This window comes from Platalea leucorodia (genome assembly GCF_965183815.1).
Source record: "Platalea leucorodia genome assembly, chromosome: 1".
NCBI lineage: Eukaryota > Metazoa > Chordata > Aves > Pelecaniformes > Threskiornithidae > Platalea > Platalea leucorodia.
The window spans coordinates 306,329-320,173 of record NC_138823.1 but is presented as its reverse complement, the minus strand read 5'-3'; the positions used below and the strand labels follow the sequence as shown (position 1 = coordinate 320,173).

Genomic DNA, 13,845 nt, shown 5'->3' with positions numbered 1-13,845 from the left:
AGCTCTGGTCTCTGCTCTAGGCCTGGAAGCGCTGGTGCACTCAGATCCTGTCCGCTCTCAGGTAAGCTTGCCATCGCTTGCATTGTTGGCCGTCCTGCTTCTCACTGGGCTGGGCACAGGTAATGTGCTCAGGGCAGCTTTGTGTTTCCCCAGCTTCCTGCACTCCTGTGAGCCTCCCATCATCCACGGCAACCTCACCAGTGACACCATCTTCATCCAGCACAACGGGCTCATAAAGATTGGTTCAGGTAGGAAGCTGCCGCCCTCGCAGGCCCGCGGCTCCAAGTGCTGATGACAAGAGTCAGCAGGAGGAAGCCGCCCACCGAGGGACATGGCGGGGTGGTGCGGGGTGGTGTGCCGAGGGGGTTCTAGCTGGGCAGAAGAGGCAAGAGCTGTAGAGTCCCTCAGGGGATCACCTGTGCAAGAATTACCTTCTCTTCATTTTGTATCCTCTGCTCCGTGCCTTCTTACTCGTCTGCTTCCGGATTGGCGCTGACCGGCAGTTTGGCACAGGGTGTTTGCAAACGGTGAGTGTCCCTCTGCCACCTCTCCCAGCACATCAGTCCTGTCCCTGGGTCGACCTTCCTCCCCTGCAGGCCCCGGTGCCTCTCGGGCTCTGCAGGCAGGGGGGACCTTTGTCCCTCAGGGAATTGCTGCTCCTGTCGTGGGAGCAGAGGGGTCTCCTGGGGGAGTGAGTGCCCCTCGGGTGGTCTGCATGGGCAGGAGCGCACACAGAAATCCCTGCTACCTCGGAGCACATGTCTGTGCTCACAGCCCTGGGTAAACAGCTTAGAAGAGCTGTGGTGCAGAACATTTCTTGTTCCCTGACGCAGCCCTCCCGGACGACCTGCGAAGCCCCATCAAGATTGAGAGGGAAGAGCTACGCAACTTGCATTTCTTTCCCCCGGAGTACGGCCGTGAGTGTGGGGTCTGTGTGCCGGGGGGCGCAGGCAGCGTGGGTGCCCAGAGGGACGTGGAGGGGGGTCCCGTGCGAGGTCTGGGCACAGTATGTTTGTGGCAATACAGAAATATTCAGTGCATTCATAACTAAAGCTGTTGGCCATGAGTCACAGAAGATCTTGTGATAATGAATGACTGTGTGATAACATTGTGGGTAAAATTTAGTGTTGATTAGTGCAAAGCTATGCACATGGGAAAAACAGCTGTGCCTACATTGGAATGGACTATGTTAGCAATTACTGGTTAGGAACGAGATCTCAGCATGACCATGGATAGCTCTGAAAAGGCCAGCTTATGGCTCAGGAACACTCAAAGGCATGTAAAATGTTACAACGATTAGGGAAAAAAGAGTAAAGAATCTCTGTGCCATGTGAAAACTCATAATGTGATCCCCATCTTAAATATTTTGGCGCAAATTTGAGGGGAATAAATGGGAAAGGTTTGTGCAGGGAACTGTGAGAAAATGTGTTCCGGGGTGAGGGAAGCAGGCATGAGCAGAGGCGTGGGCAGAGGGAGGTCAGGCGCGGGCAGGGGTGAGGGCAGGGGTGTGCGGGCAGAGGCATCTGTAGGGATGAGGCAGGAAGCAGGGGGCTGTTCCCAGAGTGAGCGGGTGGTGGCCTGTACCTCTGGCCTGATGTGATTCTGGCTTGGTTTTGCAGAAAAGGCTGACGGGACTGCTGTGGACATCTTCTCCTTCGGGATGTGTGCACTGGAGGTATGGAGCAGGAAGGCTGCAGCACCTGGGAACCTGCAGTGACCCCTGGTTAGAGGGCAGGATTGTTCTTGCTGAGCGTGCTGGGGTTCGCAGTGGCCTGGGGAGCTTCCTGAGGAGTCTCCTTGCCCTTTTTCAGACCTCACTGTGGGCTGTGGGGATCCCTGGCAGCGATGGAGACATCTCTGCTGGGTTCAGCAGAACATTTTCTGCTGCCACGGCCCACTCTGCCCTGGGTGCAGCAACAGGCTTAGCTCATCTCGTCTGTGCTCGGCTGGTGCCTCTCAGCCATCTCTGCCGGTACCTCCTCTTCCTCCTTGGGTTGTGACAGCCCTGGGAAGGGAGGGCACAGAGGGGAAGGACAGACCGTGCTGCTCCAAGAGGATGTTCACTGCCAAGCACAGCTTGCGTGGGCAGACTCTGGGGCTGTTGGTGCTGTCTGCATTGTCTGTTGGTCTGCATGGGGCTCAGGGAGCAGCCTCCCATGTCTGCCCTGCCGGGAACCTGTGAGCAGCCTGGAACGCTGTGGTAGGCAAGAAATGGGCCCTGAGGGCAGAGACACAGTGGGCAGGGAGCACCGGGGACCCCAGGAGATGTGGACCTTCTGGACAGAGTTGTGGCCAGAGCCTGAGACAGGCCTGGCCAGGCTGTGTGTCCTGGTGAGGAGCTCCATTTCTGCCACCCTGCCAGGGGATGTCCCTTTGGAAAGCCCTCGAGGACTGACCCAGGGATTGGCTGCATGCAGACATGGCTACACTCCTTCTTCCCCAGATGGCAGTGCTGGAGATCCAGACTAACGGGGACACGCGGGTCTCAGAGGAGGCAATAGTGCGGGCACGACATTCTCTGGACGATCCCAACATGCGGGTGAGTGCAGCTGGCTGAACCTCCGGGACAGAGCCACCGGGCTGTAGTCTGACCCATCTGTGGGTCAGACATCGCTCCTGGGGTGTAAATCTCCCCATAAGCATCCTTCCCCTTGGCTGGTATCTGGAATGTCAGAGCCAGCCTGGCATTCCTGCGTGCTCCAGGTTACACCAGTGCTGGGAAAGGGGAACAGAGACAATGACTGACTGCGAACCTAAGGGCAGCTGAATCTCATGGGCTGAAGGACATGGGGATTTCCCCCATCCAGGGCTGGTTGAGATGAGAGGCTGGTCCTCACCCCTGTTTGCCGGTCCTACCAGTAGTAAGGCTGAGCGCAAATTCCGAATAGGTGCACGTGCACACGCATGTGCGCACGCTCTGTACAGACATGGCCAACCACAAACAGTTCAGCACAGACCGGGGAGCGCTGTGTTCATGGGCACAGACAGCATGAACAGCTGGATCCTGCTTCTAAGTATCAATGCTTAGGGCAATCCCTTTTACAAGTCACTGTGGCATCTGGCCCCATCCCACGGGTCTCTCTGTTATCGATCAGACCCATGGTCTGTCTGGTATCTATGTCCCCTCCTCAAGCTTTCAGCTCACTTACCAGCTAGTCCAGCTTGACATTCACTAGAGGACCGCACGCACTTACAGGGAATAGAGAGCAAACTTACACTGTAAATATTTAGGAATAGAGTTTAATAAGAAGACAGGATAGACTGAGGTGATCAGATACAGGGCTCAGCCAAACAAGTATACTGACCAACAGCATGCTTACAGGCAGCTGGCACCTTTTATCCCCCTCCATTTTCCTCCCTGACCCACCTCAACCCCTCTTTTGCTCTTCCTTTGGCCCATCTCCAAAACATCCCATAATAAGTTTGTACACTCCCCAAATTCTCTTGTTTGATCTCAGAATTCTCCCAGGCATCCCATAGTAAATCCTACCCCCTTTAATGCAATAGTCCCCTTGTTTGCATGCTGTCCCAGAGAGTTTCTTCTGTTCAGCCTTTAGCACCAGGGGCAAACGGCATCACTGTTCACCTCTGATAGTCTTGGGGGCAGCTGATTTGGAGGGGTTAGGTTGTGTGGGTGCCCACCCTGTCATCTTCCTTCTGATCATTTTTTGGTCTTTGCATGTATTCTGAATAACCCTAGCCAGAGACCTGTACGGAAATTGCACAGAGCAGTTCAGGAGGACAGGCCCCAGACTGCAGCATGCAGAAGAGGCAGAGGATCTTGCTTTTCTGGCATCAATGAGCAGAAATGGGCAGATATGTCCCTCCCATCCTGCCACCGTCAGGAATCCCTCCTGCTGGCTCAGCCTGCCCTTTCTCCAGTCCTACCACCATCTTTCCTGGCAGGTTGCGGCTCTCAGAGCTGATCCTGGCTGGCTGCCGGGATACACCCGTGCCTGTTCTCCTTACAGCCTTTTGCTGGGCTTGCATTGCAGCCTCCTCCCTGCATGAGAGCAAGCAGGGAGCAGAGGTCCTGTGGCCAGGCTGTTAGTGGGTACCCAGCTGCCTCCCTCAGCTTGGGTGCTCTGTACACTGCCTGCCCTGCCCTGGGGCTGCCCGCTGGCAGAAACAGCCACTCAGATCTGCTTCCCGGGAAATGCAAGTGTGAGAGGGAGCCGCGGCTGGCAGCGGTGGGGATGAAGCAGGGGAATGTCCTCCTTTGCCTCCAGTTTATGCCTTTTCTTTGACCCTCAGGAGTTCATTCTGTCGTGCTTGACCCTCAACCCAGACAAGCGACCAACAGCTAATAACCTGCTCTTCCACCGGGTGCTCTTTGAGGTCCATTCCCTTAAGCTGCTGGCAGCACACTGCTTCATCAACAACCAGTGTGAGTAACCATGAGACCACCCTGCCCCATTTGAGCTTGTATTGCTGCCCCAGCAGAGCTGGGGATGTGGAAGAGTCTGGGGAGAAAGGCAGTGACTCATAGACCTTCCCTGGGGTCTGTGCTGCAGAGTCCACGTCACAGGACCTCCCAGCTGACTGGTCCTTTCTACCTTTGCCCTAGATCTGATGCCAGAGAATGTTGTGGAAGAGAAGATAAAGGAACTGGACCTGAACATGGTGATGGCAGAGATCCGGAGAGAGGGTCGGCCTGGAGTACAGTGGAGGTGAGGATTAGTGGGGGAGATTTCAGAGAACCCAGGACTTGCATCCAGCATGGTGATCCTGGTGTCATGGCATAGTAGTCCTTCACACTGCTCTTCTTTCCTGCCTCCCCCAGTAATCTTCTTGTCCTGTTTCTCTCCCAGGTACTCAGAGGTCTCCTTCCTTGAACTTGACAAATTTTTAGAAGACGTCAGGTATGTTGTGAGCATGTCCCTGGGATCCCTTCACTCACTTCATTCTTTGGGCCTGTGCTCCTGCTGAGAAGTTCTCCTCTCCAGAACAGGACCTACATCTGAATTGCCTGTTGCCAGCCCCCTACTAACTCCTGGGTGCTGTTTGGGAGGGTGGCAGCTGATCTGGGCCAGCCATGCCAGGGACCATGCTAAGCCTTTGAAAGCACAGACAATTGAGTTGCAGCTCTCCTGGCACTGCTTCAGCTCCAGGAAGAGAAAGAGCCCTGACGGCACACGTGAAGGTCGTGCTGGCTGACCTGTAATGTGTCCACTCAGCTCTGGTCCCCAGTGTCTCTCTGCCCTCAGCTCCCTGGGCAGCGTGGAGTCAGGGTCAGGGGACTGTGCTGCAGCACATGTAGAGCATCCCATTTGTACAGCAGTACTCGGTCGTGTGTGATCCCCTCTGTGGTCCCCGCCGGGGCGAGCAGACCTGGGCTGCAGTGCCAGGGCAAGGGGAGCTCTGTGGCCTGCCACCTCCTCGCCATGTTGCCTGCCTGCTGGCACTGCCCCTCCGCAGGTGCAGATCCCTGGTCTGGGCCATGGCCCTCCACAACTGACCTTTGCCAGGGCTGTAAGAGGACAGGGCTCAGCTCTTTGTCCTCCTTCTGTGTCTGTACCAGGAATGGGATTTATCCGCTGATGAACTTCGCTGTTTCCAGACCCCACGCCCTCCCACGTGCACTCTCCCAGCCCCAGGAGGACACTCAGAAAGCCAAGACTCCCACCCCAGAGCCCTTTGATGTGGAGACGAGGAAGGTAAGGTCAGATCCAGGTGGGGACAGATTCTCCACTGGGAGTAGGTACACGGTCTCCGTTCCTGACACCCTAGTGCAGGAACGCCTCTCCCTTTAGCCATGCACTGAACTCCAGCCCAGGTGAGAGCTGTTCTTGTTGCATTGGCTGCCCCAGGACTGCGAGAGTCCCTTTGGCTGATCTGGTGAGGTCCATTTCACCTGAGACCTTCTGGAACAGCCCCATTGCCTCTGACTCCTTGGCTCTGCCTTCCCTCCTCACACATCCACAGGCAGCTCTGTAGCACGACATATTCTGTGCCTCATTGCTGGGGTGTAGGTTTGAAATCCCATCATTGTTTGATACTGACACTGCAGTGGCGTGCTGAGATGCCAGCTGAGATCAGGCCCTGTTCTGCCTGGCACTGCACAGGCGAGACTGCATGTCCTGACACTGAAGTCACGGGCAGGATGGTCATTGCAAGTGGCTTTATGGACCCCTGAGAGGAGTGGAAGGGGTGCCAGGCAGGGAGGGCAGGGAAGGACTGACACAATGCGAGGGTGTTTGAGCAGAAGTGAAGTCTTCTAAAACCATGGTGTAATTCCTCACTGAACAGAGCAGTTCAACACTGCAGCATAACCCCCTCATGGGTATGGGCAGACTGCCATTTCATCCCCCAAAGCCTTCTCTTCTCCAGGCTGAACAAGCCCTGTTCCCTCAGCCTCTTCTCAGAGGGCAAGCACTCCAGCCCAGGATCATTTTGATGGCCCTCCATTGCTCCAGTTTATCAATGTCTGTCTTGTTTTGGGAGCCCAAAATTAGATGCAGTACCTGGATGTAGTTTAACAAGTGCTGAGTAGAGAGGAATAATTATTTCCCTCAATATCCTGGCTGTGCCCCAGGATGCTGTTGGCCTTCCTTGCTGCCAAGGCACATTGCAGCTCATGTCTCACCTGCTGCCCACCGTGATCCCAGAGTCTTTCCAGTAGAGCCAGTAAAGCTTTCCTGCCAGTCAGGCAGTCCCAGTCTGTGTCCTTGCCAAGGATTATTCCTGCCCAGGGGCAGGAGTTGGCATTTGTCCTTTGCCGACATGCCTATGGGGAGACAAGGTTGTTGGCCACCATCAGCAGGGCATAGCGCAGGAATGGCACTTCTTACAACCGCTTGTCTCCTGAACTGCCGGCCATCATTGAGAGCAGTCAGAAGAACTCACTGGCCTGTGTGTGTCTCTCTTTCTTAAAAACCCATTTTGTACTGGGTATTTCCCTGTGCGGGTATTTCCCTGTAATGACACTTCTAGTCATTCATCATTAATCACCTATGGCACTGTCATTGTGTTACCATGGATAATATGAATGCAATTTCATACTTGCATTGAATTAATGTTAAAAATGCTCTGTAAGGCTAAACCTAATTCTTATTCCTGCAAGATCCCGTAAAATGCCTCCCTTCAAAAAGTACATCTGCAGTGGTTTCCTCATATCTGTCTGAGAATCAGCTTTCAGTATGCTCAACTTATGCTTTATTCATACTGCTCAGTGCTTGTTTTTAGTGAGAGTGCTGTGGTGATCTATCGGATATGTTAGAGAAATGTAAATGTAAACCTGTGCAGTTATGTCTTTTCCCGTCTTTGCATTTGTTATATGTTGCTTTTTCACCTAGTGCCCCAAGGTAAGTAAGTTCTGCAAGTGCATTGTCTGTCTGACCAATGTGTTCAACCAACTAGTTTTTACCCAATGTGACAAAGGACTAGTAATGTCAGAGGCACTGAGTTTCTACAGATTTTGCGAAAACTTGCAGCTGGACAAACCTGCAAGTCCCAAGTGAGTGTAGCTACAGTGCAGACTCTGTCTATTATGGGAGGCACCAGAATATGGATGCTGGATGGATCCAGGGAAATTTTTTTCACGGTGAGGATGGTTAAACAGTGGACTAGGGGCTAAGGGAGGTTATGGAATCTCCTTGGAGGTTTTCAGAACCCAACTGGGTAGAGCTCTAAACAGCCTGGTCTGAATTCACTGTCTTGTTTTGAGCAGGGGCTTGGACTAGAGACCTCCTGATGTCCCTTCCCACCTAAATGATACTTAGATCATGGGCATCAGGTAGAGAGAGGTGGGGAGCAGGTGGCAATGATGCACTCAAACATCATCAGCCTTCTCTTTGATTATGTCTGTGAGATGCTGTGCAGTTCAGTGTAATTCAGTATATAAAGGAGCACATGGCCAGACAGCGTGTAAGGAAAGAGCACCCACCTTGGGCATACAGTCACACTGGTCAGCTCTTCTGGGAGAAACATGGCCTGGAGATGATAAAGGTCAGAGGACAGTGAGTTTCCTGACTGAGAGAGCTAAATGCCCAGGGATGTTTGTCACGGGGAGGAGCTGTAGCAGAGGGGTGCTGGGTTGGAGGAAGGAACAAGCACATAACTCACCTCTGAGCATAAGCTTGAAATCAAGGAACGTAAATGAAACCCTGTTAAACTTTGCATGGAACAGGGATGTTGATTCCTCACTGGGTTTCTTGTCTTTTGGGCTGACCAATTGCATGCTCTCTCTGGCTTTCCTTTGCCCAGACAGCAAGACTTCTGACGCAAACTGTTTTCATAGGAACTTGAAGCTGACATACTGAAGCTTGAAGCTGACCCAGTTCTTTCATAGGAATTTGAAACTGACATATTAACAAAATGCCATATTTATCTAACACATTTGAATGTTCTGCGATGCAACGTGGGGTTTCCAGAAGAAAATCCATGTCATTTTAATAATAATCAAGATTTCAGTTTTGCTCTTTTGTCTGATTTAAGGATTGGTCATCCCATAAGGACATGAACAAGTACAATATTAAAACATAACCCAAGAGTTTGGGCAGAGCTCTAGGGGGAAGCCTACCCCGTCAAATGGAGCAGAAGAATTCATCCTGGTTGTAAAGTTTTCCCAGCACTGCACCTTGCACAGGGCTCCCTTACCCACCCCTCAATCAGCTAACGATGGCCACAGTTTGCAGCTGGATACTGGACTAAATTAATCCTCAGCTGCTCCACCCGGACAATTCCTAGAAATGTGGGAAGAAATGTGGGTAGGTCAGGCTGGCAGTTGGAATTAAGGGGTTTTAGTAGGAATTTGAGAGTCATGCTTGGAGAGCAGAAGTAAAGCAGGCCTGGGGGAGCCAGAGGGACTGTGTCCAAGCTGATGTTGATTTTGGCCTCTTCTAGGTGGTGCAAATGCAATGTAACATGGAGCTGAATGAAGACAAGACCCAGTGGCACGTAAGTATGCAGCTCCTATTCTACATGATGCACTGGGGCAAGACCTGCTCTCTGTACCCATTTCTGGCATCTGACTGGGACAAAGTTTGGTCTCAGCTAGTTTGCTGCAATACCCAAAGGACTTACTCTTGTCTCTTTATAATAAAAGAATCCTGAAGAAGAATGAAGCCACCAGCCCCCTCTGGCTGGAGGTCAGGGACACCTTGATATCTTTGTCTGGACATCTTTTAACTCTACTTCTCTATGATTTAACAGTTGCAGGTTAGCTGCAACTGTTGAGAGAACAGTCCTCTAAGACACTCAAACTACCCTGCCAAAGACATCCAGCATCTCAGCAGTTACCAACGTCCTCCCTGCTCACCACTGCCAACAGTTTCTAGTGCTGATGGAAGAGTCAGCACCTTTCTCTGTTACAGAGAAACTGGGGTTTGTAAAAAGCACTCTCTTCTTTCTGCAGCTTACTCTTCTGCTGATCCTGGAGGACAAATTGCATCGACAGTTGAGCTATGACTTGCTGCCCAGTAGGTTTACTTGCAAGTAAATTTTTGTGCGTGAATGCAGAAGTATTGCCTGGTGGCCCTGGTTGGGTTTAGGCTCAGATTGTGTTAGACACAGATTGTGTTTACAGCCAGCTTTTCTTTCTTTCCTGTACTGGGAGAGCAGACTAAACCCTAATATCTGTGTGGTACCAGTTCTTGTCCACTCAGACCCTGAGCTTATAGCCTCTGGCATGTGGTAGTAACCTGCACTCTAAAGTGAACTTTGGGAGTCCAGTGAGTGGCCATCAAGAACATGCATTTCACCCTGGGACATGTGGCATGCAATTCTTGGGGTAACGCTAGTGAATTCTTCCCTCATTCCCAACACTGGTGCAGTCTCTGCAGTACCTTTCAAAGGAGAACGTGGAATCTCCTATGAGGAAGCCCCATGGCTCTAGGGAAGGGTGCTTCTCCTCAGAGTAGGTCCAGCACAGCAGGCTCCTTCCTAAAACATGCAGAAGCCTTCTGGAGGCCATGCAGCTGGAGTCCCTTGACCGCCTTACAGCCAAAACTGAAGTATAAAGCTTGGAAATTAATGCTTGGGAGCTGCTGCTTCACCAGCTCCTTGTGTTTTTCTGCCTACAGGGGGTGGCCTGGCTGCTTTTCATGCTGTGCCAAAACAAGCAAAAAAAATCTCAAAGTGACATATTGCCAAGATTATTGTGCTTTGTGTGATTTGGGACTGGAGCTCATTCCTGCCCAGTACCGTGTGCAGCTCCCATTCACTGCCCACCTCTGTGCTCTGTTTGCCTCAGGATTACTTAGCAATTACTTAGCAAACCAAAAGTATACGGTATGTGCCCCTAGAGCATAATGAAGCATAACGCAGGTGTGCTGCGGGTTGGGATAGGGGCACTGGGAGAGGAGGAACCAAGAGATGTATGAACTTCCATGTTCTCACCATTCCTTGTCTCTGCAGCTGATAATTCCAAGGACTTAGCCACAGAGCTGGTGCATTATGGATTCATCCACGAGGTAAGACTCCTGCCACTCCTCATCTCAATCATGCGTGCACTGTGCTACCAAGTGCAGTCCTCGAATCTGTGTGACACCTCATGCCTCAGAGGAGGAGTAAGAGCTCCTCCATTCCCCATTGAGCAGCCAGAGAGCAGTCACAGAGGCCAGCCTGCAGCACTGTGCTGTACTCACTCCCCTTGCAGTGAGTGACAACGCATCCTTTTTTGTTGTTTGTTTTTTTTTTTTCCTCCATACTTTGCTCACGCCTAACTCCAGGTTGCCGTTTTGAGGGGACAGTCATATTGTGATGGCAGGGTTAATTACCTCAGCCTCGCAATGATTCTGAATGTGAGAACCAGAGGAGTGCCAAGGGAAGGAAGTTGAGGCCACCTCCCATCTCCCAGAGGAATTGCCCCGATAGCCCGTGTTGCCTGGACAGCTGCTTTTAACTCTGTGGATTTCTGCCTGCCAGAAGAGATGGCCAACCCCAGCACTGAACTTCCAGGCTCTCCCTTAGGTGTTTGGAGATAGTCCCAAGAAATAATTCAGAGCAGCCCGGTCATTCAGACTACTCAGCAGCATAGCCTCCAGGAAAGGCAGCATGGAGAGAATTAAAAATATATTTATTTTTATTTTGTGCAAGTTAGGAATTCTGGGGCTGTAGGCAAAGTTTTGGAGAATTCCTCATTCTGGATGCTGACATTAGACAAGGAAGGGGTCAGCTTCACTGAATGAAAAATTTATGTGAGTACACCTGGAAAAAAGTACACCTAGTCTTTCTTCCTTTCTTCATCTGAGCATGGTGACTTTGCAGCTTGGCACTGACACACTGGGGTGCTTTCTCCTGTGCTCTGGAAAATACGTGGCATTTGGGGCAACCTAGTACTTTAGAATATACCTCACACAGGCCCGTGTTCCATGGACTGTAAATTACCTTTCTCTTTCTTTCTCCTAGGAGATAACCTCCTTTTAACATGTCTTCCCCTCCCTAACATCTTTTCTACTCCACAGGTACTGACTGCGTTTTCTCTCAGATGGTATAACTGATCCATACCATGTTAAACTCTGAGCAAATGTCCTGAGCCTGTATTTAGCTTGGAAGTATGCTGCTTGTTTCTGACCTGAAGGACTTGTGTACCCAAATGCTCATTTGTCTTTTCCAACTATAGTGGTTGGTCTAACAAAAGATACCACCTATGCCATACAAATCTTTGTCTTCAAAATCCAAGTTTTTTCTTAAAAGAAAAGTAGCAATTTAGCAGTAGTAGTGACAAAGGGCTGCCTCTAAGCAACAAGAAAACAACTGATTCTGTATTTTTCACTCGAGTGAGAATGTTGACTTTGTTTCTGGCAATTCCAGAATGCCTCTACGATACAGGGTGGGGGTGTTTTGCATCGTTTACGTATCATTGTGTATTTCAGCAGTTTCTTTCTTATGGAATAAGCATTCTAATTATGTTAGAAACCACCTACTCCTGAATGTGTCAGAAAAGAGATTTCTGTATAAAATAGTTGCCAGACCAACAAAAAGTGACAGTAATTTTAATTTTTGTTAGCAGTGAGGATATTATAAAACAGATGGCCATAGAAAATAACTTTAGATCCAGTGGTCAGTTAATTAAGTTGAAATTAAACTAAACAAAAGACCTGTTTTCTTCCTTCAGATTGGAAGCTCCAAAGAACTGTCTGCTCTTTTGCCTTTATATTGCACCTGACATGAAAAGGTTCCATTCTTGATTGGTCATTTGGCATTATTCAGTAAATATGATAATTATTAGTATGTTCCAGATGTGCCTGCAAGTTGTTCTCTTCCCATATCAAAACTCAGATGTGAAATTGGTGGCTTGGGATGGAATCATGTAAGGAAAGAGGTGTCCAAGGTAGCCAAGCCAAATTGATCTGTTGGCATGTTTTTTCTTTTATTTTAGGATGACTGTGAAAAGCTGGCTAACTTCCTGGAAAATGCCTTCCACAAATACCGGTCTCCTCCCTTGTGAGTCACCTCACGGCAGTCTGGGACAGAGCAGTCCCCCTGTACCACAGGGGATGGGAAGTGTACCAGACTAGAAGAAACTGCGGGGCTCCTGACCGAACTTCCTCCAGCAGGACTGACCGGGCACTCACTCCTGACTGAACCTTTCCAGTCCATGAGAGGTGTATGCCTGGGCTGTGGTGTGAAAAGACAACAGCAAGTGGAGGAGTAATCAGCAAACATGAGAAATTACATGTGCATCAAGAGAAGTCAGGACCAAGCAGGAGTACATGTTCTGGTCCCCACTCCTGAAGCAGCAAGCCAAAGGGAGTTGTGAGGTGTGGGGGAGTGGGGTAGCACCCCCTGCAGCCCCTTCCCAATGGTGATTGTGAAGATGCAAAGCTGCTGCAAGAATCCCCCAAAACGATAAATTTCTCTCTGGGAACGATAAGCTTTTTTCACTGCAGGTCCCAAAGCTATTTTTTTCTCTTTGCCAGCTGGTAATACTTGCAGAAGGGAGGAAAGGAGCAGGCTTGGAAAGCTCTGGCACAGTTTCCAATCTGCCACATTCTGTTCTTTATAGCCAGTTTCTCCTGTTTTGTTAAGGTTTCCCCAGCATAGATGAACCACTGTGATGCCTTGTAATTAGAATTGTACATCTTGGTGTAAACTGAAGAGAGGACTTTGTGAGTTGATGTGGCATATGAGAAGAAATTCCAGAAATCCAAACTCACCAGCTGGATCCAAACATGTGGATCAGCGGAAACCTTACTGGTGCTGAACAGAACCCTTGTCGTTCCCCAGTTTGTCTTATGGCCTTCCAAAATCTCACGGCATCATAAGGGGAAAAACCCTGATGTCTCTTCCTTCCCTGTTTCTCCTGTGGTGTTTGGAACTTCAGTCATTAGCCTGGAGAAAGGGGCAATCATCTTAGCTGCTGTGCACCTCAGGTTCAGTTGGTGAAAAGTGCAAATAGGAATTATTTGTGTCGCAAAAGCCATGCAGTGCTGCTCCATGCTGTTCACGTTGTGCCGTGTGGAACCAGCTGTATCATGCTGTGCTGTGCTGGTGTTCTGTGCTGTGCCAGGTCCTTCATGTGGTACTGCCTGTGTTACGCTGCCTGCACTTTGCAGTGTTGCACCAATTGTATCACGCCGGGCTAGGTTTGCCATGCTAGGATGCTATGCTGAGCTGCCAATTTGTGCTGTATTTCCCAGTTGTGCTATGCTGTGCCGACTGACAAATCAATAAAGCCACTAAAAGTAGCTTATCTCATCAGAGCACTCCACTCAGCAACGGCTCAATAATTTCTTAGTGACTCTTACAGTTAAACTAAGAAGATGTGAAATAGCTTCCCTGAGTTCAACAGATATATCCACAAAGTCAGGCAAATTGGGTAGAGAAGGAATTCAGTGGAGAAACATACAGCTGCTTGATTCAGAAATCACTGTTCCTCCAGAACAAGCTTGCACTTGCCTT

At 50.2% G+C, this 13,845-nt stretch overlaps 1 protein-coding gene across 2 annotated transcripts in view; it reads left to right on the top strand.

The window, feature by feature from the left end:
• The window catches only part of NRBP2 (nuclear receptor binding protein 2), a 29,806-nt gene extending 16,490 nt beyond the window's left edge, over nucleotides 1-13,316 (top strand). Inside the window, exons 5-18 of one of the 2 annotated variants that reach the window (XM_082304839.1) lie at nucleotides 21-61; nucleotides 154-248; nucleotides 504-527; nucleotides 834-917; nucleotides 1,620-1,675; nucleotides 2,444-2,539; nucleotides 4,255-4,387; nucleotides 4,568-4,670; nucleotides 4,812-4,862; nucleotides 5,522-5,657; nucleotides 8,845-8,898; nucleotides 9,356-9,419; nucleotides 10,357-10,412; nucleotides 12,323-13,316. In XM_082304839.1, the coding sequence (XP_082160965.1) occupies nucleotides 21-61; nucleotides 154-248; nucleotides 504-527; nucleotides 834-917; nucleotides 1,620-1,675; nucleotides 2,444-2,539; nucleotides 4,255-4,387; nucleotides 4,568-4,670; nucleotides 4,812-4,862; nucleotides 5,522-5,657; nucleotides 8,845-8,898; nucleotides 9,356-9,419; nucleotides 10,357-10,412; nucleotides 12,323-12,391 (1,062 nt within the window). In that variant the 3' untranslated portion in view covers nucleotides 12,392-13,316. The other variant, XM_082304840.1, reaches the window with a different exon arrangement.
• Nucleotides 13,317-13,845: the final 529 nt, after the last annotated feature.